This window comes from Anopheles stephensi, chromosome 2, assembly GCF_013141755.1.
Source record: "Anopheles stephensi strain Indian chromosome 2, UCI_ANSTEP_V1.0, whole genome shotgun sequence".
Lineage (NCBI taxonomy): Eukaryota > Metazoa > Arthropoda > Insecta > Diptera > Culicidae > Anopheles > Anopheles stephensi.
In genome coordinates, this window is record NC_050202.1 from 26,689,394 (window position 1) to 26,710,593 (window position 21,200).

General features: G+C 45.6%; 1 protein-coding gene across 1 annotated transcript; it reads right to left on the reverse strand.

Annotated features, from left to right (window-relative positions):
- Positions 1–510: 510 nt before the first annotated feature.
- Positions 511–20,841, reverse strand: LOC118505963 (fatty acyl-CoA reductase wat). Its single transcript, XM_036042499.1, has 10 exons — positions 20,551–20,841; positions 19,020–19,316; positions 11,441–11,556; positions 11,223–11,345; positions 10,870–11,141; positions 10,677–10,786; positions 2,517–2,715; positions 2,110–2,361; positions 1,616–1,873; positions 511–1,547 (listed from the first exon to the last, which is right to left on the reverse strand). Exons 2-10 carry the CDS (start codon positions 19,192–19,194, stop codon positions 1,460–1,462), a joined length of 1,593 nt encoding a protein of 530 aa, XP_035898392.1. The 5' UTR covers positions 19,195–19,316; positions 20,551–20,841; the 3' UTR covers positions 511–1,459.
- Between the last annotated feature and the right edge of the window lie 359 nt (positions 20,842–21,200).

Below are 21,200 nucleotides of genomic sequence, written 5' to 3' on the forward strand. Positions count from 1 at the left end.
CAGTACGCTGAACTAACTATCTAGTTATCAGAATTAACTATGAGGAAGCCAGGAACCCTAAGCCCCTTAGGACTCTCAAACTCGAGGTTTTGTGTCGCTTGTGCTACGTAGGAAACCTCTTGCTAAATATCCCTAACTTATCAGCCAGAATGCCATGATCTGGATGGGCTTAAAGATTCTCCCCCCGAGTCGGGACTTTGCCCTTATCTAGGTGTAAGGTTTCCCCAGAAGCCAGGGAGGCATGACCAGGATTCGCAAAGAACTCCCTGCTTCATAAAGTTAATTTCTGTCTACGCTGTCGTATGAAATTGATAGATTATAGGAATGGTGCTGCTGCTTTGCTATCTGTGTAGCCATCGAATAATGCTAAAGATCTGAAACAGTGATTGAGTTTCCTTTTTTCAGAAAACCTTTCTGATAGTTTCCACATAAATATCTTCTTCTTATAGAAGAGGATCAATCCATCATATTTACTCAACACCTGATTAAATGAACTCTCCGTACAACGGTTTTTTTTAGAATCTTTCACGCACGTTTATTTGATTAATCAAAATTTCACCTTCGCTTTCACAATTGTACATAATAATTGCTTACAGAAGAAAAAAAAAAAACATTAAACGTTGCGTTACCTTTAACACTCCCGGCGGAAGTTAACATCGTGTTTCATTGGCGGATTTGATCGACTAAATATATGTGTGTGTATATGTATATATGCTACGCATTAAGGCCATCTTCCAAACATTCACTTTGCTTTACGGCTAACATGGTAAAAAAAGATACGCTAGGCTGAAAAGCTACTGCAACCCTTAGCAAAATGTCTAGAGGCGATGGTGGTGGTGAGTTAGAATATTTAATGTAAGGATTGTTTTTTGTAACCCCCGTATGATAACGTTTGAATGGTGTATACCAAGCACCATTACTTGTGTCGAGCGAACCTGACCACCTCCCGGAAGTGGAGAAAAAGGTGAAGCATTAACCCTTCTTACTGAAGATGTATTTGGAATGGTTGGTTTCTTGCTGCCCGTAACCGCGCGAAAGAGCAAGCTCCCGAATCGCGTGGCACTGCTCACCACTAACAACTACTACATCTTCTCCCTAATGATTTTACTGTATCTTACACGCTAGCGTCGACGTTGGTCGACGTTTTCCCTCTATCGATGGGCCGCACGGACCCTAAACTGTACAGATTAGAGTTAATCAAAACAACAATGATGCATGCAGAGATGGGCTTTGTATCTGGTACGTGCGATGCGGTCTCACAGACAACACGATTCGATCGTGGCTTTTCGATAGCGATGATGGCTGCTGCTGTTGCGCTAGGTGCAGCATAAATAGTATCATCTGCTGTTCCCTTCTTCTGCTCGTCTGTTTTTTTTTCTTCTTCCATACCATACATTCTATGTAGGTAAAGGTGTGGATTGGATCATCGCGATTAGCGTCACCAGCGGCTGGGGCCAGCTTAGCTCAGCATACCCCAAACCGACATCACCAGCTTGTACAGCAGCAGCAGTACGATCACTTTCGTTACCTGATGTACCCAGTACAGGCTGGAAAAGGAAGGAGATGGAATAGATTAGAACTTATGCATAACACTGCACGCTGGGCTATAGCTTACCGATTCCAGCGGACCACCGCCTGCGGAACGGTTTCCATCGGGTCGTTCAGCAGATACCGACGGATACCGCAGAAGTACTGCTCCAGGAAGTAGTCCCAGTTGATTTGGCGCATGTCGAAGAAGAACAGCTTCTGGTCCGCACTGGACAGCCTGCGCCACAGCCCATTCATATTGTCCATCTGGAACTCCCACTCGCGCATCGAGAAGTACTCAATCACGTCCATAAAGCGGTGAATCTTCTTGTAGCTTCGCAGGAGTCTACGTTAGGGGTGGAGTAGCAATGTTTTGAGTTATTGTTTCACTAGCCTCAGGGTGCGAGCTGTGTCTGGCGAGATTAGGACTCCCGAAACACCCATGATGGCATGATAAATGAAGTGACACAAATCATCTTCGGTAAGCTTTTTTTTTTCTTTTCGGAGAACCTCAAATTTGCATATGAATGTAAGCAAACAGTTTGTCAATCACCGCACCACCACCACCACCACCACACTTACCTCGGTTTTCGGCCGATCAGCACCGCAATGATGTCACAGACGACGGCGGGCACATAGTGCAGGAAGATGATGGACAGATAGTGCAGCAGTATGTTGGGATTGTTGGCGTAGCACAGGTACCAGATCGCCTTCATGGTGGGATACATCGAGCCGAACTTGATGGTGGTATGCGTAAAGTCGCCCCACGTGATGCAATTGTTCGGCTCGGTGCAAAAGTTGTAGATCGGGATTTCCGGATCGGGCAAAATCTCGCTGCAAGGTAAATTGTATTGCCAAAATGGCGGGATTCGGCTGTTATTCCTCGGTGAACGTATGACCTAACGCACCAGTTTTCATTGACTACTGTTTGCGCAAAAAGCTGGCTGTGGAACTGGTGCGAACCAGACACGTTACGCGTGGACACTTACGTTCGGAATCGTTCGGCAATGTCCCAGGCGGAAGAGATGATACCGTTGACGCACAGATCGACTGGAACCATGTTGGCCACCTTGGTTGGATCGGCACGCAGCGTTCGGAGTACACCGGTTCCAGCGCCGGCAATCACACCCGTCGGGCCGTAGAAGTTATCGATCCATCCCGGTACCGGTTCCTGGTACGTTGCAATGACTGTGTGTGAGAGAGAGAGAGACATACGAGAAAGAGTGGTTAGTGAAGGAGTCTTTGAATCCCAAAAAAAACGACCAACCAATATCGTTCATAATCCATAACGATCCATGTGCATTTTTAGGTCATCGAAGAATTCCACCCAATCCGAAAGCTTCAACTTTCGCCCAATTTCGCTTTCACGACATGCGTGCGCACCATGTCCAAGATTGTGCGATGAGGTTTTTGCATATACGCCATGCACCGAAAGAATCGCCCACCGCACCCCGCATTCTTCAGGGTCGGCTCGGAATTTTGGATGCCGGCCACCATTGCCGCCGTCAATCGAGTCGTGCACGCGTTCAACGCACGGCCGACTTTATGTGAGTTACTATGCCTGTCACGTGTGCCGGATCGGTAATGAGCGATAGTGCGCGATACTTTCCGATACTTTGTCCGGCATCCAGGTGCGGGAGTTGTGGGCTCGTTCACCACCTAACGGAGTTGACCGTTGCCTGGCCGATGGCCATGGTCAGCTGGTCTAGCGTTAATGCGCATCTTTAAACATTTACATTCCGAATATCATCCACACGCACGCCTTCGTCTAGGATATCAAGGACGAGCGGGTCCTTGTGCGTAAACTTGACATTTTCGGTAGCGGGCGCGCGGATGATAACGATGCTCTCATATGCATAAACAGATGTTCGTGATGCTGTGCCGTTCCGTCGGTGTTCAAGGTTAACACATATGCTTAAAATTTCACGAACCCTTCTTTTGGACGTTCGGTTGACATTGGACATGCGACAAAAAAAAAGTCATTGCCACCAAACGCCTTTTCGCACGAACCACGGTCCATCGGAAGAAAATTTGCGTATTGAACCAGTTTGTGACGCGAAGCGAAGGGGGGAAGGGGGGAGGGATCGAAAGGAAGATAGCGGTGGGGAATGGTCGGAATGGCTACCTTCACCATTGCCGAAGGACATCTGCATTGGGGGTGGTTAAACGCACAGTGATGAGCGTGCGTTAGGAAATATTGGTAAACTTCAACAGAAAGGACTTGATGAAGCGTTGGTAGGATTTAGAGCTAGCGTTTATTAAAACTGTTTTTTTGAGGATCTTCTGCGTAGGTGTTGATCTACGCCAGCCCAATTCTGAACCGTACCTTGAAAATATCCGACCGATACTAGTCAACGGTAGCGGTGATGGCATCGATGCCGTTGGTTGGCGTCGTGTGTGTCGAAATGACCGCTTCATCGATCCATACCAATTAGTTCGGCAGTGGTCGTAGTCAAAATTGCGACATTTTGCAACAAAGCGGCACCACCACCATACATGCTCTAGCACGCCTGGTACGTCGCCTCTTCGCACCTTCTTTCGCCGGATGCACTGTTTGACCATTGGTGCAGACATCAAACGCGTCAACGCGGTACAGTGGCCCTCGGTGACCAACCTGTCGACGCGAACACCAGGGTCTTGTTGTGATTTGCGACCGGCCCGATGCTCCCACCGCAGTACTACCGCTCAGGGAACGAAGGTACACTTGGGAGCGTTCGCTCGTAACTACCTGGTGAATTGGCGAACTTTGGAGCATGCGTCACTTGACACACCGTGCGAAGGGACATTGGATGCACACGTTGGTTGTGCAAAACCGAGCACAAGTTGCAGCACAAAAAGCAGAGAGAGCGAGTGTGTGTGTGTGTCGCACAAACATGTCGTCCGTTAACGAGTGGTCCGATGAAGACATCGGACGGTTTCGATGGAAACGACCTCAGTAGCGACGGTTGTGGTTACGCGCGCGTTCGTAATCGCCCGAGTCACACTGGGACTCTACACCGGGTCCTTCGAATGGTACACGCCGGATAGGGCTAGGCATGACCGGTACCACCAGTGCCCCGTGTGTGCACTAGAGTCACCATTTATCACCCCAGGTTTGGGGCGCACAGTATGGATATTGGTACAAATATTGACTTTTCCCGTTGGCCGCCGATCGTAAATGATTTGATGGGGATTTTCTACGCACCTCGCGCGGTACGATGATATGAATGAAAACCGTTCAGCATGTAAGTGTCGGTGGAAGGTGTTCTTCTCTCTTGACACGGTTTGTTGTTGTGGTGCGTTTGTGATCGAGACAAGTGGATTTGGATTTTGCTAAAAAAAGGCGGTGCCAGCTCATTGGTGAACCGGTCCGTTTGCCAGAGGTTTAACCGTGCTCAGGCCGCATCCGTTTGAAGGTCGCTTGATTAGCGTTTGGTTCGGTGTTGTGGAGCTTTTACGACAACTTTTTTGACAAACTCTTCAAAAGAAGGATTTTGTTTGCAATTTCGTAGAAGAAATCTTTGCAATAAAATGTTGATGTTGAATTTATTTCAGCTTCAAAATTTGGTAGATCGCTTTGAGAAGGTTGTCTATCATCAGCACTCTTAACATCAGTGTCAGATTAGATCTCTCTGGACACTCACAGAACTGATGGCATGCAGCTAATTGACGCTATGGGTGATTTGAATTCATAAAATGTCATGATCGAATACTTTGGTCATCCAAAACTCAAATTAGAGTTGTTTTGAGTTACACTTCCAAACACTAGTTTGTAAGAATCTTTTTAGAAGACGCAACGAAGTTTGGGCGGTCTGGTAGTCGAGGCGTCGGTCTACTTCCTCTTTGATCCTGAGTTAAAATTCCTCAATGGTAAAATCTTTCTCTCAATAAAATGCTACGCTTTAAATAAAGCTTATAAAAACCTTTCTCTTTTCGTTGGCCACTGAGCGGTTCGTGGGTAGTCTTGGGTCTGATCTATCTTCCATGACCTTTTTTTTTGTTCTTGACCATCTTCTTCTTCTTTCTTGGCCTAACAACCTCATAGGTTATGCCTGCCTGAAGATCGGCACTGCTGTAGTATGTTTCCAGCGGGCCGCCCCGCGGCTTCTTGGCCATAATTAACGAAAAACTTCTAAAAGGATCAAAATTACAGCTCTGATCGTCCTCGTAAATTCAAGACAAATTTCTGCCATGTCTTGTGTACTACAAAAATTAGATAAATTTATTTACATATTATTTATTAGGTACGTATTTCTTTACATATGTACTCAAATTATAACTTCGAGAGATAACTGACGAAGATCGCAAACAGACGAGATCTACCATGAGGAGAGCAAGTGATCACTGGTGCCTCGATGGATCTGTACACTTAACCTTTTTTTGAAGATCAATTTTCAGCTATTATGGCATTACATACGAAAACACACTAATCCTCTTCTTGTACGTTTTAATGATTTGTAGTACTTAAAAGTAGGCCCTTGAAACATTCAACCGATCAACGTTCAGGAATGCTTTTAACAGCCCTTAATTTCGTGGTAGTTTGAAGCGCTTGAACGTATGCAATGTTATACTGCCAGGCAATATTATAAGGATTAATCAGTTTACTCATGTTTTTTGATTAAATGCTAACTCTGTGCATTCTTGGCACATTTGCTGATCCTAGTTTTTAATAGGACTGCGTTTTGGCATCGAAGCGCAGCAAATTCCGACCAATGCAAACTGTGACCTGTCGTTGCTCAAGTGATCCTATCCTTGATTCAAGATCTTATCTTTCCGGTGGTTATCTGTACCTGTATGAAAATAATACTGCAATATATTTATTGCACGACCAATCTCACAGTGCCCTACTTTATGCCAAACTCATTATCAGTTTCATGTTGCACCTTTCACACCTTCGCTAAATTCTTCCAAAGCCAAATGAAACTGGAATACAATTAAGCGAAATGTGTGTGTGTGTGTATTGTGTGTAATTGGCATCACCGATGGTAATCAATCTGCCCCAAACCCCAAACAGACCGCCGTGGTTGTCATTCGTGTTTGCAGAAGGCAAGAAACTGCAGACTGTGGCCACCGTCAATGCGCAACGATCGACAGACAAACAGGCAACAGATATGATTGTATAATCAAATATGCAGTGCCAAGTGGACAAGTCATGCGCACATGATGCAAGGCGCCACGCAGATGATGGCGAAGGCGATGCGTGTGTGTATGTCCGATACCGTCCGACCCCGTTGATGGCTGTGAATATGTGTGTTATTTTGGAGCCATGCACGGTGGCCCGGTCTTGGGTAATTGTGACTGCCAGGTTTTTGCATTAGGACCTAATTCCTGGGTACCCATCTAATGGAAAGTTCTGACTGCTTTAAAGTGAAACAATCATGATTGTTATGTTTTTTGTTTTGTTTTCCTGTTCCACCATCAACAAGCACAAGCAACAAGCGTTTAATTAATAACACCGGCCGCCCCGAAACAGTGTCCGGTATGTTTGCGGAAGCCAGACTCCAAACACAGACATCGTGTACACTAACGATGCGCTGTGAAATGTGATCACCACGCGAACGTGCTATTGCGCACCATAATGGCGCATTTGTTTTCAGGACACTTGTGTTGACATCCGGGGCCGGGATAAAGTTTTTCTTTTATTATTTGTTTCGCATATGCCATAAAAAAACCTACCGACCGACCGATATTTGCTTGGCCGGTTAGATGGCAGAGGTCTAACACTTCCGTCAACATAAAGTTCTATTGTACCGGGTACAGGGTTTCTTACCCGCTGTCGGTGTGTATTGTAATAATTTTGACATGCGAATGACGTCAGGGCAAATGGTGAGCAGCTTTAGTTCCGGGAAATAGTTTCGGAAGCGCCAAATCGAGCCTTGATGGGATATTTAAATCAGCAAGTCAGAGCAACGGCACGACGTTTCGCTCGATCGCACAGGACATCGTGATGCGTCGCGCACGATTAATTAGAACAGAGGTGTGCTGCGTTGCGAATCGTGGGTAATTTAGCAGAACATTTACTGCTCTGTATCAAGTACTTGAGTAGTCGAGCATAGCAGCGGTGTGAGCTATAACCGCTGCTCATGTAGAGCCCTCTGTTCCGCAGCTTGTCCAACAAACGTGCTGGCAGGCTCATCCATGTATGTAGTCCTAATGTTTCTTTATGCATGAAAGCACTTCACCAATCGCTTTGGTAGCTTCTTAGCTACTAATCATCGTGGTGTCCGGATAGCTGTTACCACCAGTAACTAATTGCTAACGTTTAGCTGAAGCAGAAGCGAAGCAGGTGGTACCCCAAACCCCCTCAACAGCCTGAGGCACATTGGTCTGTTTTTTTTTGTGATGATCGTAGAGCCCAAGCAAATAAAACCGAAGCAATATTTTTATGAATGAAACGCTGCACTGGTTAGCGAGCGACAAAAAAGAGGAATTCATTGCTTGCCTTTTTTGCTTCACTCTGTCTTTCTACAATGAACGCTGCACGACGATGATGATGGGAAACAATCGGCTTTAAAGCGTTTGTGGGTATTTTTTTTATAAGGCAGTTATTTAGCTTGAATGTCTTCATTAAAGCATGCCGTTAAATGCGGGTAATTGTTTGTGTGTGTGTAGTCTGTTTTTAGTAGAGTAAAGATCGCGTGACTGGCTATAATTATAGCACTGTTACACCATTTAGTAAGATATTTTTGGAAGATCACAGATCAGGCACCTCACACGTTATTAGATTATGTTTGAAGCATGTGTAATTGTGAAGTTTGTTTGTCATAATTTAATTTTAAAATGAGCCAGTTGAAAGCAGGCTAATTACTGTTGCTATTAGCATGTTGTTCTTAGTACCTCACATTATAGCAAGTTTGGTTTACTTAGAACGTTATAATGTTATAAATTTTTTATGGGGGAAATTAAATCGAATTTTCAACGTTTTGTTTATGCAACAAAGAGCCAAAGGATTGTTTTGATCACTGCTTCCATCGTTAAGCCCAATTTACTTGACAGGCCCTGACCTTTCACAAAACCCGATCTCTACACCGATCGCCTTGGAATCAGCTCACCCTCAGCATCCCAATGAGGTGCAAATTGATGATCAATTTTATATTTTAAAGAGACGAAGCAAACAACATCACACAAATTAGGCAGTGCGAAAATTGACCGTGCCTCACTGCAATCAAGGACGATCGATTGAAGTGAAGAGGAAGGCTACTGCGTCAACAGCAAACTTATTATTCGGATGCTGCCGGGAGCTCCGATCGTGTTCGTGTGAAAGCGTACCGTGCAAGGATAATTGTGCTACGTACGTTACAGCCGTGGACACTTAAATAAGCGCAGTTCATAGGGTCAGAGTCACGGTAGCCTTGATTGCAGCGCTAGACAGTGAAATAGGAAGGAAGAAAAGTGTGTGGCTGATGCGGAACAGCGCAGCTAACAGTTTGGACAAATAGTCATAAATCATTACTGCGGTACGGCTTGTCGGCAATTAGGCGTTTCAAGGCCAGATGTAATAAATAGTACCACAAACAAAGTGTATCCTAGCGCTGCGCGATGTTCAAACCCACCCAATGCGTCAACCACTCAGTCAAATTATCGATCCTTCACTAACCAACTCCACCGGAGGGCTCACCAGTTTCCGCGTGGTACCTACTACAGGCAACGGCGTCTCGTCTGGGGTTTCCTAAAACGGGGTGCGCGATTGGAACGGTTGCATCACGGCTGTGCTGGGGAAAAACAGGCTCCGAACGAATTTTCGGACAGGTTCAGCACGGTCCCAATTTCAATGTCAATGGCAAAAACGGTACAGGTTTGAGCCACAATGGGTTGCTTTCGGTGTGTGTGTGTGTGTGTATGTGTGTGTTTTTTCCCCGTCTTCTTCTTGCTGTTGCTTCAAGTTTGAGGTTTTTACGCGTCTACGTGACTCTAACGCAACGTGGTAGTCCGGATCGTGCGTCGGAAGATCATCAGAGATCGGTGAAAGATCGGGCGTTTTTTTTATTTTCGGCAACGGTGCAGATGGCAATGGTGGAGATGATTGTTGCTGGTTGAATAGTAAGTACCATCGGTGCCGTCAAGGTTGCCGACGGTTTGTGTGCACACTAGAACGTCACGTGTTTTGCGTTGTCGACGATAGCCTTCAAGACGAGAAAAAGAATAATAATAAAGGAGCAAACAAACCAGTACTCAGCGCGAAGTATCTGGAAGTACTCATTTACACCGTGCGTTACACCGTAAGGGTTACTAAGCACGTTTAAAGTCTGTAGTTAGCGGGTGCGGTACTCTTAAATGCAAATCTTAATTAAACAGTGGCGATACTTCGCTGACCCTACCCAGAACCCAGCATTCCCGTTTCTTTTTATGCACGTGGCGAGCAGCTTCTCACGATAATTGATAATTCCGGACGGTTTAGTTTAGCATCCTGGTTGGTGCGAAATTTCACGCCTCGCGTTCCAAGTACTCACGCCCACAAACAGGTAACATTTGCTTAGAGTACGGCTCGAGCTTCTTGATCGAAAAATTGATCTGTAGCTGTATCAATTTGAAAGCGCAAGCGAAAGGATGCTTGCGTAACCAGCACGATCCTGCACAAGAACCTGCTCCAGAAGGTCGTCTAACAGCCGGCGCTGCTTCTGATGTGGAAACGGAGCCGGTGATGCAATTGCAACACTTATCAGTGCGCGCAAGCAACCGATCGAGCCGAACCGATTAACCAATTAGCCAAGAGCAAGATTTGCCATCAAGGAAAGCGGTGCGCGACAAGTTTTGCATGCCAATTTCCACCGGCTTCTAGGCGTGACCTTTGGATCGGTGAGTTTGATAGCCCCTTCGGTTGGCCACCTGAAGGACGCGCCGGGGTGAGTCAATCTCCGCTGCGCGTACACATTCGATTCGATCGTGGTGCTTGGGCGGATGATGTCGAAATGTTCGCTAGGATCTTAATGGAGAACGCTTCGACCGCTGCAGTGCAGGCGGTAATTGACTTAGTGGTCATGAATTATTTGAATCAATATGGGTGTGAGGCTTGGCACGTGGGAGCAGCACATGTCGCGCGGTCGCTGGTTTGCAATCAAAACTCCTCGATAGTGAGGTGATAAATGCTTTGCAATATTGAAACAGCTCCCAGCCAAGATGCGATTGTGCAAAATCAATATCCGGTATTAGTAGCTTCTCTGGACACTTACCAATTCCTGGTCGAAACATTCCCACGGGCATTCCGCGACTGTTTTTGCGCACCACATCTTCCGCGATGGCCTTGGTGAACGTGTACGTATTTGGCCATTTGTCGAGCAGTCTAGAGAGAGAGAGGGTTAAAGGAAGTTTAAGAAGATGCATATTATATCCCTGTCTGGAGTACACATCTCGTCCGCTACTTACACCGGGGTAATCTTTTCGATCATACCGTCCGTCACACAGTCGGTCAGGTGTATCATCTTCTCCGACTCGATCGGTGGATCGTAGAACCGTTCGTCGACCGTGTTCTGGGGGCACTGTGTGTAGGCGGTCGATACGTAGATCACCGACTTGAGGTGCTTCATGTCGTGGCAGAGGTCCAGCATATCCCGGCACGCCTTCACGTTGATCTGCATGGCCGTCTTCATCTTCTCATCAAATCGCACCGTGGCGGCTAGATGAAACACAATGTTGACCTGCGAACAGTTTTTGCAGGTTGGTTAGCTTTTCGTGGTGCGAACGCACAGAACTCCACCACCCCGCCAAGCGATACATACATTTTCCGTCAACACTTCGCGATCGGACGAACTGATGCCCAGGCCCGGCTGCATGCAGTCGCCCGCGACGGCGCGAATTTTGTGATCGTACTTCGGACAGGCTTGCTTCATTTTGTCAAACATCTGTGAATGGGGGGGGAGAAAGTACAGGCGGAACCGAAGAGATGAGTGTGTGATGTTTGCTTAAACGGCACAGGAAGTTTGGGCCCGAAACTTACAGCATCGTCGAAGATTTCCTCCACGCGAGAGAATATGTCTTTGCCGCGCTTGCTTCGCACCAGCAAGAAGATGTTTTCGATTCCCGGGCAGCTGGTCAGCAGTTTGTAGATGAGGGCTGGAATGGTAAGAGTTGGGATTGAGTTTGATTATGAATGACCACTGGTACTTCCTGGTAACTTTAAGTAAAATTTATGAAAGGGGGATCTTACTACTTAATGCTTTCATTTACCCTTTACACGACCAAGGTCTGTACTTTTTGCCTTTTTTTCCCTCTTTTCGTATAGAATTTGGAAAAGGCGAAAGTATGAAGCAAATAATGAGGCAGAAATCGTCAGTTTATTAAAATTTATTATTCAGCAAGCTTAACACTTTTCCCTGACTTTTTCCCCCAGCCCAAAGGATGGTTGTTTTTTTTATTTTTCCTCAAAATTTCTCCTGTAAATCGATCGAACGACAACGGTTTTTGTAAAACACGTTTAACCGGTGGATCGGCAATCATAAGCTTCACCGTACTGTTCATAAAAGAAAAGCCATAAATTAGCTTCACGGTGCGAAACTTCATGTTGCCTCTTCTGCACCGTTCGACGAATTTTTGGCCAGCCTTACGGTTCCTCCTGTTTTAAGCGGGAAACCGGACGCCCGGATTGCGTTTCCTGTTGCTAAGGGACACCAGGAACGTATTGTGAAATACTTGTCCCCGGGTAGCAAAAAAAAAAACCCAACTCCAAACAGGTTTCTTTCTTTTTCCCTTTCCATGCCCATCGGTGGACATCTTTCGCCGGGTTCGAGATTAATAGAGGAGAAGCTGAGAGTTTCAGCTATCGACCGTACCGTGCGCTAAAATTGGCCCGAACAGGTGACTGTATAGCGAGCGATAAAAACAGCCAATGGCGCACGACCACTATCAATCGAATGTCAGACGAGATGGAGCCGACACTTGGATGGATCCCGGCGTGTCCATCGGGATGACCCTGAACTCGAAATTTGGAAGAAAGATACCCGCGCCCGTCTGGAATCGTCCGTAACATGTAACGATGGAGGCAGGTGTGGGATTTTAGCATTTTCTCATGATCGAACGAACTAGTCGAATATCATTAAAATCTGGATTCAAAATCTTCCGGCGAGCATCTTCCCGCTGAGACGGCTACAAGCCCTTCAACTTGTGTGTTTTTTTTTGTTGCTGGCAAATCTACTTTCCTCATTTAAATAACAGGTTTAACGTTTGCGTGGTTGATTATGATTATCTTTTCTGTGTGCGTGTGTGTTTTTTTGTCTTTCAGTTTGCACAAAACGATATCATGTGTCACACTGGCAGCCGGAACTGCTGGGGATGTACAGTTGGTCGAGACGCTTCTTGCTGGTTCTGGTTCGAATCGAACTCCAAATTCCAGCTAAAGCAAGCAATACTTTTGCATGGGTGGAGTGTGTCTGTGTGTGTGTGATTTTTTTTTGTAAATTGGAAAGCTTTATGATTCACGATCGACAGCGGCCATTAACTTAGCTGATATTGTTGTAAGCTTCTTTCCAGGAAAAAAAGTAGGGAGAAGCAGAGTTACAAGCATGATGGTGCTATGGCGGGGCAATAAAATCAGAAAAGGACGTCTGAAAGAAAGAATTTTCAAAGAAGTCTTTGAGAATAATCAGCTAAGAAGCGAAAAGTTAATAGTGCTATCCGCAGGGTTATTCACCCGCTAAGCCTTTATGGTATTGATTAGCAACTTTTTAGAGTAAAATCACACTCGGCTAGAAGAACGTTAATTTCGGTGCGCTTCATTATCTTTAGCGAGGAAACAGCATCGAACAAACTCCGCCCCTGTGCATTATGTGTTGCCCTTAAAAAGCATCTTCCACAACAACAGCAATTTCCTCCGCTTAACAAACTATGTTTGCGCCGGGTGGAACGCTTTCATTTTGTAACGAACATTATCTAATAAACGCAACCGTTCGGCACCCTTGGTGCAATCGGACCCTTTTGGAGGACAATATAAAAATCGATCCACCGGCACCCGGTCTGCGCTTGGGCCGACCAAGTGAACGTTACCGATAGGTAAGGGTTCGTTCGGTGCGCTTCATTGAAGTCTTTCGATTTTTATTGTATTTATTTACTTATGTACGGGTGTTGGGTGTAACAACACGGTTTGTTCAACTATTAAGATGGTTTGCTGTCTCACTCGCCCTTTACTTGTGTGAAAGTGCCGACACACTGGCACACTGGACACACTCGCTCGCTCTCTCTCTCTCTCTCTCTCTCTCTCACATACGTGCAAGCGTGGTCCTGTCGCCAATCTTCCGTGGTTGCAGCATGCCACCTACCGTAACCATGGAGCTGCACAAATTATGTAACCTGATACCGTAGTAGCAGCAATGGCAGCTAGCTACCACGTCCCTCGGCTTACTTGGATGAACTTTAGCTCATTGCGGTGAAAGCTATGAAGGCTCTCGTAGGCCCAGGCGAGCTGTGTGAAGTGTACCACCGGGTAACCGAGGGTGGAAGAATAAACAGCTGATTGAAGTTGAGAGCAGCCCACTTAAGCCTCCGTCGTCCCGACGTAATCTCGTCCCGGACAGACCACAACACGGTTCTGAAACGCAATTGGCGCAATTGTTGGCCGGTCGGAGGTGGTCGGAGAGAAAAGCTGATCGTGTCGCAACCAGAAACGAAAACCGGGTTTTTACAATTTTCCACACCACGTTTCGGTTTCGTTCCAGGTTTTCACGTGCTCGGGCCTACCGCACAAGGGAACGGCGGCACACAGGACACACAGCGGCGCAAAAAGCTGTCGTGTTCAAGGGGTGACTAGCGTGTGTATGCATCGAAGGAATTGCAACATGATCCCCTGCTTTCAGCACTGACCACTCGATTAGTATCGATAGAGTGTCCAAATGGTAAGGGAGAGAGAGAGAGAGAGCAGCGATGCATACTAAGTAGCTCGATTTGTTTTATCCACAGCACCGAAAAAAGCTTTCCTTCCATACAGATGGACGTGTGGCCCATGACGTCATGCAACTCTATGCATATTTAATTCGTAAAGTCTCCAAACATATTCCTCAGTACTATGTGGAGAAAAATAAAATCATACGAACGGTACAGATCAGCTGTTGCTAAACCATGAATGACACACAATTAGAGCTCATTCACAAGAACAGTCCAGATGTGCTACGTTCGGTGGCACCATGACTCGGCCAGCATGCCAGAACGGAGCAAAAAACGGATGAAAAAACGGAGAACGAGACTGCGTGCGAATAGTTTGCGAAATACACCTGGACGAACGAAAGCCGTCTTGTGGCCTTTGGTCGGTTTGGATTGAGCAAAAAAAGTATGTGCACGCGGTGGAAAGGCATTTGCATACAGTGACGTGTTCTGCGTGTTGGGGGTTAACTGGCTAACCGGCTCTTTGCGCTTTGGGACTTTTATCTTCGAGAAAAACCATTTCAACCATGATAAATGGAAATTTCGGAAAGTGAAACTAAGTCCCAAACGTGGGACGACGGGATTTTTGGAAGCACAAAAATTTGCCTAAACGTGCGTCACTCACTTACAGGCTAATGATGTATTACCGCTGATGTGCGCAAACCCGGCTTTGGCATACATTTAAATTCTTCTTTCTTCGGGTTAGTAATAAAACTTATGGTTTGCTTAACGACACGGAAGAAATAAAAACCCCCCTCGGCATGGGAAAGCCTTCTCGGGGAGTGCTGACGACATTTGAATCGTGCAGAAACAAATGGGTAAGCATTAGCTTATTGTTTTCTGATTGTTGGAATCGTTTGTGAGGGAAGTGATAGAAGAGAATAATTTATCACTTATCCTTTAATCGTGTTGTTTTGACGCGGGGAAATCATCCTGCTTCTTTTTTTTCCTGCAGACAGGTTTTTTGTCCTGGTGTGTGTTTATGGGTTGGTCAATGTACAACTCAATTCGCACAAACACAGATCGGTATGGGTTCAAATTTCGATTGGCTTTGCTTTCGATGCACAGTTTGCGAAAGACTTAGCAAAGGATGTAGGGAATTTATCCCGCAAACCGTATCAGCTTTATGTGTGGATTTTCCACTTTAAAGATTGCTAAAGGTGTAAGTTATCGCTTTAATATGGTGTTGGTATTCTTCTTCTTTTCTTCTTCTTCTTCTTTGGCACTACAACCTCGAGAGGTCTCGGCCTGCCATTTCTGGCTTTCTGTGACTTAATTTTACCCGTAGAAAAGTAGTCAGCCTTAAGTATGGGGAGGCGGTCTGGATGGGATTTGAACCCCGGTCCTGCCGTGTGAAGACCGGCGCCGCTGTCGCCTCGGCCACCGGACCGCCCTACCGGACGTGTTGGTATTAGACGGAAGATAATGATATCAGTTTGTCGTGTTGAGGTCATTAACTGGAAGGCTATACTGTGCGAAAATCGTACAGCCATCAACTTAATATTGACTCAACTTTGAGGACAATCTTCTTAACTGAAAATGGAAAAAAGGATGAAGCGAGGGAGTGTAGATTATTTAGTCTAAAGTCGCCATACATTCCAAATTTCTTTTTGACTTTGTTTGAGTTTGAGTTTGTTGGGGTACTTCTTAAATCGGAAACCCCAGTACATTTAAGAGATTGAATGATTGAGCTTATCATAAAGATTGTGATAAAAACAGTTTCTCGATAAAATGTATTAACTAACGAGGTACGGATTACCTAACCTAAAATGGATTTTTGGTTAATAATAGAGGTTTACTTGCAAGTTTAACCTTTTCATCTAGCTGATTTTAAGTTATAGCATACCTGATAATGAATCGGACCTTCGCAAAGAGGTGCCTTGAAAAAGTAGGTTGTATTATTTGCCACATTTAATACAAAATTTAAATATAAACGATTATTAATACAATATTTAGAATAATTTGAATAAAACAAGTCTCACTATGTTAAACTAAACGATAGGAAAAACGAGTCACTCTTACAAGGCCCTCTTCTTTTTTCGGCGTAACGACCTCTTAGGTCATTCCTGCCATTACTAGCCTACTAGACTTGTTGGATAGTCAGAGAGGACCACGTAGTTGGATAGTCAGTCCTCTCTGCGGGGGAACGGTCCAGATGGGATTCGAACGCTGGTCCTGCCGTGCATCACCGGGCTGTCCCAGATAATACACTCATCAACTGAGCAGGGCTTTTCAGTTGATAAGGCAATAGCATCCATTTTTATGGCAGGCTCCTTAGATGGAATGGCAAAAAAAGCTAGTTGATATGGAAACGGTCTCGTATGACAGGGAAATCAAATGCTTATTATTGTAATGTCCTCAAATGATATTCTCATAGTAGCCGTTGACATTGTACACGTCCTTTCAGCGCTTGGGTAAGTGCGTGCAATATCAACGTCTACTATGGCTAAAAATGGATGCTATTGGCTTATCAACTGAACAACCTTGTAAAACAAGTGTCTTAATATTTAAACCAAAACGAAAGACTTCAATGCAGCACACTGCACGAACCCTTACTATCGCTCTCAACTGCAGATTGGTTTAAACATGAAGCCATTTGCTTTAAAATCTTAGATGACCTTTTTATATTTTTATTATACAAAGCGATTTGGAATGTGTGTAAAGAGAAGGCAAAAATCTCATAACAACGAGCTAAGCATTCGTTATACCTTGATCGTCAATTTCTTCCATTTTATAAAATTTACCAACAGCTGTTTTTAAAATACATTAACTGCCTCTTAATCTTAACAGCATCCACATTTATTTATTAACCTACTAATTGATGACTGCTTTGGAAGTAAATCGATACAATCACACCAAAATCACCTTCATCTTTCGATCAATCAATCAATAAGCTAACATGCTGCGTCAATCGCGATACATAAAATTTACAATCCAAAGTCAGAGTTTAGATATCGCCTCGATAGCTATGCTACCGCACTCGGGGGACTTGAATTTCCACATTAAGTGGTTCATATCACCGAGAGTGTGTCATTAACGCGAAACGGACAGCCGTTGTCTGTAACGCCGAAATCGCAGAAGAAAGCCTGTACTTCGCCCCAAAAAAGGCTGATAAGGTTAATCACCTTATAAAATAGTTCACCAAAAAATGAAGTGATAAAATTTCCGCGCATTGTTACAACAATTATGATTCCAGTTGTGGCTCACATTACGCGCCAGAAAAAAACACGAATTTATATTTAAGTGCATGCAAAACAGCCACAACCGATCATAACATTTCAAGCTGTTCGTTCCCTGTAGCTAGCGATGTAGCTCGACGCCCCAAAACTCAACATTCATGCTTTCAACACTCACAAGCTCGTTTTTTTTGCAGCATGCGACAACCACCGGTGAAAGGTTGTGAAAAAAAGCAGTCAAAAGGGGATAAGTAAATGGCAAAATAAACAGCAAACAAAAAAAAAAAACGCCTACCCCCGGGTACGGTAATGGTACGGGAAAAGTGATAGTTGCAGCGTCCATTTCCTACGCGCCGCAGTGGGAACCACTGTTTGTCGGTCAAGGTGAAGATGAAACGAAATCATCTGGGGGGGGAGGCATGTTTGGGCAGGGTTTTGCTTTACATAATGTCTCCAACAGTGAGAGTCTGGAGTATTGAAGAGTGTTGATAAAGGGATTTTATCGTCTCTCCTAGAATATTGCTTCAAGTCTCACCAAGTGCGCTAGCTCATAGCCAGAGCCTTTGGGTGCTCATCAACCGTGATGTTGTGTGTGTGTGTCTCGCAAACAATTATCGAGCTTCACGGTAAAACCCACCCAGATGATCCCGAATGGGCCCCATCTCGCCACACGATCGTGTACGGTAAAAAGGCGGTGAAATGTAAACACCACCGTTCACTGACACATAATTTCAAGGTTTCGGTGGATGTTGAACGATCCGGAGGGGCCACCAATTTTTCGGGCGAAATTGGGCGACAAGCATTTCAAGGCCCATTAGCGTGCGGTGCGGTATGTTTGGTGTTTTATGCGCAATTGCACGATGCAAGCCGAGGCTTGATATGGAGCTCGCCCCCTTATTACGTGTTGATGGTGGTCTGCAATTGTCGGTGAGCCCTTTTCACTTGCAGCAAACTTGCAACAGGGAGTTTGCAGTGGACAATAAATAAAACATTGCAACAAGCATCGGCGAGAGAGAGTGAGAGAGAGTTTTGTAGAGCACCTCAGTTCGGAGGTTACATTTTTTCCACCACCAAGTACCTACAGGAAAGCGATATCACACATCCATAGGTCGCGCTGGTCATGATGCAACTGTTAAGCAAACAAATAATAAATGACGGCCGAAATGAAACGGAAATGTAGGGTTTTTTTCCGTCTCTCTCTCTCTCTTTGTTGGTGCCCTCCGCACCACACGTACGGCGCTAGGTACCCGCACCCCCCCCCCCCCCCCCCATTCCACCACCTGTTTGTGTACGGAGTTATTAAAGCGGGCCACAGACAACAATTGAGGTCAGCCGGAATCGTTGTAACAGAAACAAAAATGTGCTGCGCTTTTCCTTTGCTGTTGGATGGCCCCCCATCGGACCATCGTAGCTTCCACTACGCACTTCAACAAAACTCACATCCTTAAAGATTCGTACGTCGATTTGCGCCGGGAATCGGCGAATACTCACTCTTGCCCAGAAATCCGGTTCCGCCCGTTATGAAGACGTTACATTTGTCGTAAAACTGCTGTATTTCGGTGAGCTGCTCCTCGATCTTGCCGGTCGTCATCGGGGTTAGCGGTGGGTCCGATTGGCCGCCGCCCGTTTGTGCCAGCAGCTCATCGTCGTAGATGGACACCGTCATCGTTGCGTTCGGTTCGTTGAAGCTGTCGTTCACACGGAAACTTTTCACGCAAAACTCACGCACCACTCACTAGCACTTAGAACACTGTTAAGCTTTCGATACTGGTTTTTATAAGGCTCGCTCTGTACGGGATGGGAGAAAATTGTTCACTTGCTGTTTTTTTTAAATTTAATTTTACCTATTCTTCCCTCTACTGGTGCTGCTGGACCTATCGTTATAGCGGCTGCTTCTATTTGATAACCAACTCAACCGTCACCCGTTATTAAATTATTAATTTCATCTGGACTACCGTCCGTTTAATGTGTTGTTTCTCGATATGTTTTCACAAAACAAAAAAAAAAAACTCGAAACGGTTCATAATGAATTCCACACCCGTAACTGGCCTGCGCAGCTACTCGAAAGGAAAAGTCTCCGAACGATCATCGGGTGTGTGTGAGAGTAGTATTATTTTTTTACATAACACATGCATTTTGCACGGACCGTGCCGTGTCCGTCTGAGATGACTCAAGCATTTTGGGAAGCATGCCGCCCAACTTCTTGCCCGCTCGAACGAAAGCGAGCTGAGGGATGAATGGTTGGATGGATAGATAGCGCAGATGATCAAGGGTAACAGCAGGCGTAAGGAGACAACACGGAGTCAAACTTAATGGGATGGATTTTTGCGTGTAAATCTAACCACCTAAGCTAGGCTACCGTGCAATCAACCCTGCACTATAGCGGAAGCAGTCGATCGTTTCGTACGCTCTTGGCGTGAGCGTGCGCCCGCGAGGGTATACCGATTATATGACACCGCGTCTTGTTATTGGTCATTATCGCTTTATTTGAAGGGTGAAATATGGGTTGCCCCCTTTTTTTCTATTGAGACGGTGGCCAGGAAACGGGCAACTTGGTGGAACAATTACCGATCACTATCATTAGGATAAGATCTGCATAGTGTGCACGGTTAGGAAAGATAGCTAATTAATATGTTCACTTCCTCGTCTCGTAAGGCTTTCTGGTTTACAACAATGTCTCTGAAGGATTGCCTTCAAACCTGTAAAGCACTTGTTTCATTTTTTGTAATTTAAATAAATTATAACACAAAAGTTCCTTTCGTTTAAGAATTCAAATTGGAGAAACTTCCACATCACACTTCCTTTTTTCTAGCCAAATAAAACTGCTATCGCGCATTATATTACTGTAGCACCCATAAAGGGGAAGCCTTTCCAATGCGCTTTCAACCGAATATGTCCATCGAGCGTCAATCACAGCAGCCACTCATTACACTTTCCACACACGTAAAACTGCAGCACGGCTTCTGATTAGAACACCGGGAGCAAACGTCCACGACTCGTGCTGCGACTATCAGCCACCTACCAAGCAAAAGGGGGCACAATTGCTGATCCTCCGTCGGTGACGATCGGCTGCAAACTGACACGGCTTCACTACGGTCAGCCGCACGAGACACAACACCGCACACTCGGTACAGTCCAGCTGCTGCTGTTAGTAATCGGGCAATGCGACGAGAGAAAAGAAAAACGAGAGCGCGAACGAACGAGCGAGCGAGCGAACGATCGAAAGCTCGTTCGGCCGGTGGTTTCGGGGTTCGTCGCCTGCCGCGTGCAAATCTTTTGAATCGTGACCGTTGCGCCCGCTGGTCAGTGCAAAACTGTCCAACTGGGTAGGTGTGGTGTCGGAACGCTGCCGGGGCAATCTGCAACGTCGCGCGACACAGTTCGGGCACTGATTGTTAGCTTTTGGGCAGTGTGTGAAGAGCCCCGTCGGTCTGGATGCGGTCATCTTTTTCTTTTTGGAGAAGCTATTATTCGGACGGGATGGGGTAGGACGGGAGGGAAAGAAAGAGAGAGAGAGAGAGTAAGGCTGGCTTTCGAGTGAGCAGCAGCAGGATGTTAAGCTGGTTTACTAAAGCGAGTGGAGTAATGACCACACAAGGCGTAGTGGCTTAGTGGCTCTCTCGCCCGCGAGTGTACCGATCATCCGATCTTCCGATGAAGGATCCACCAAAT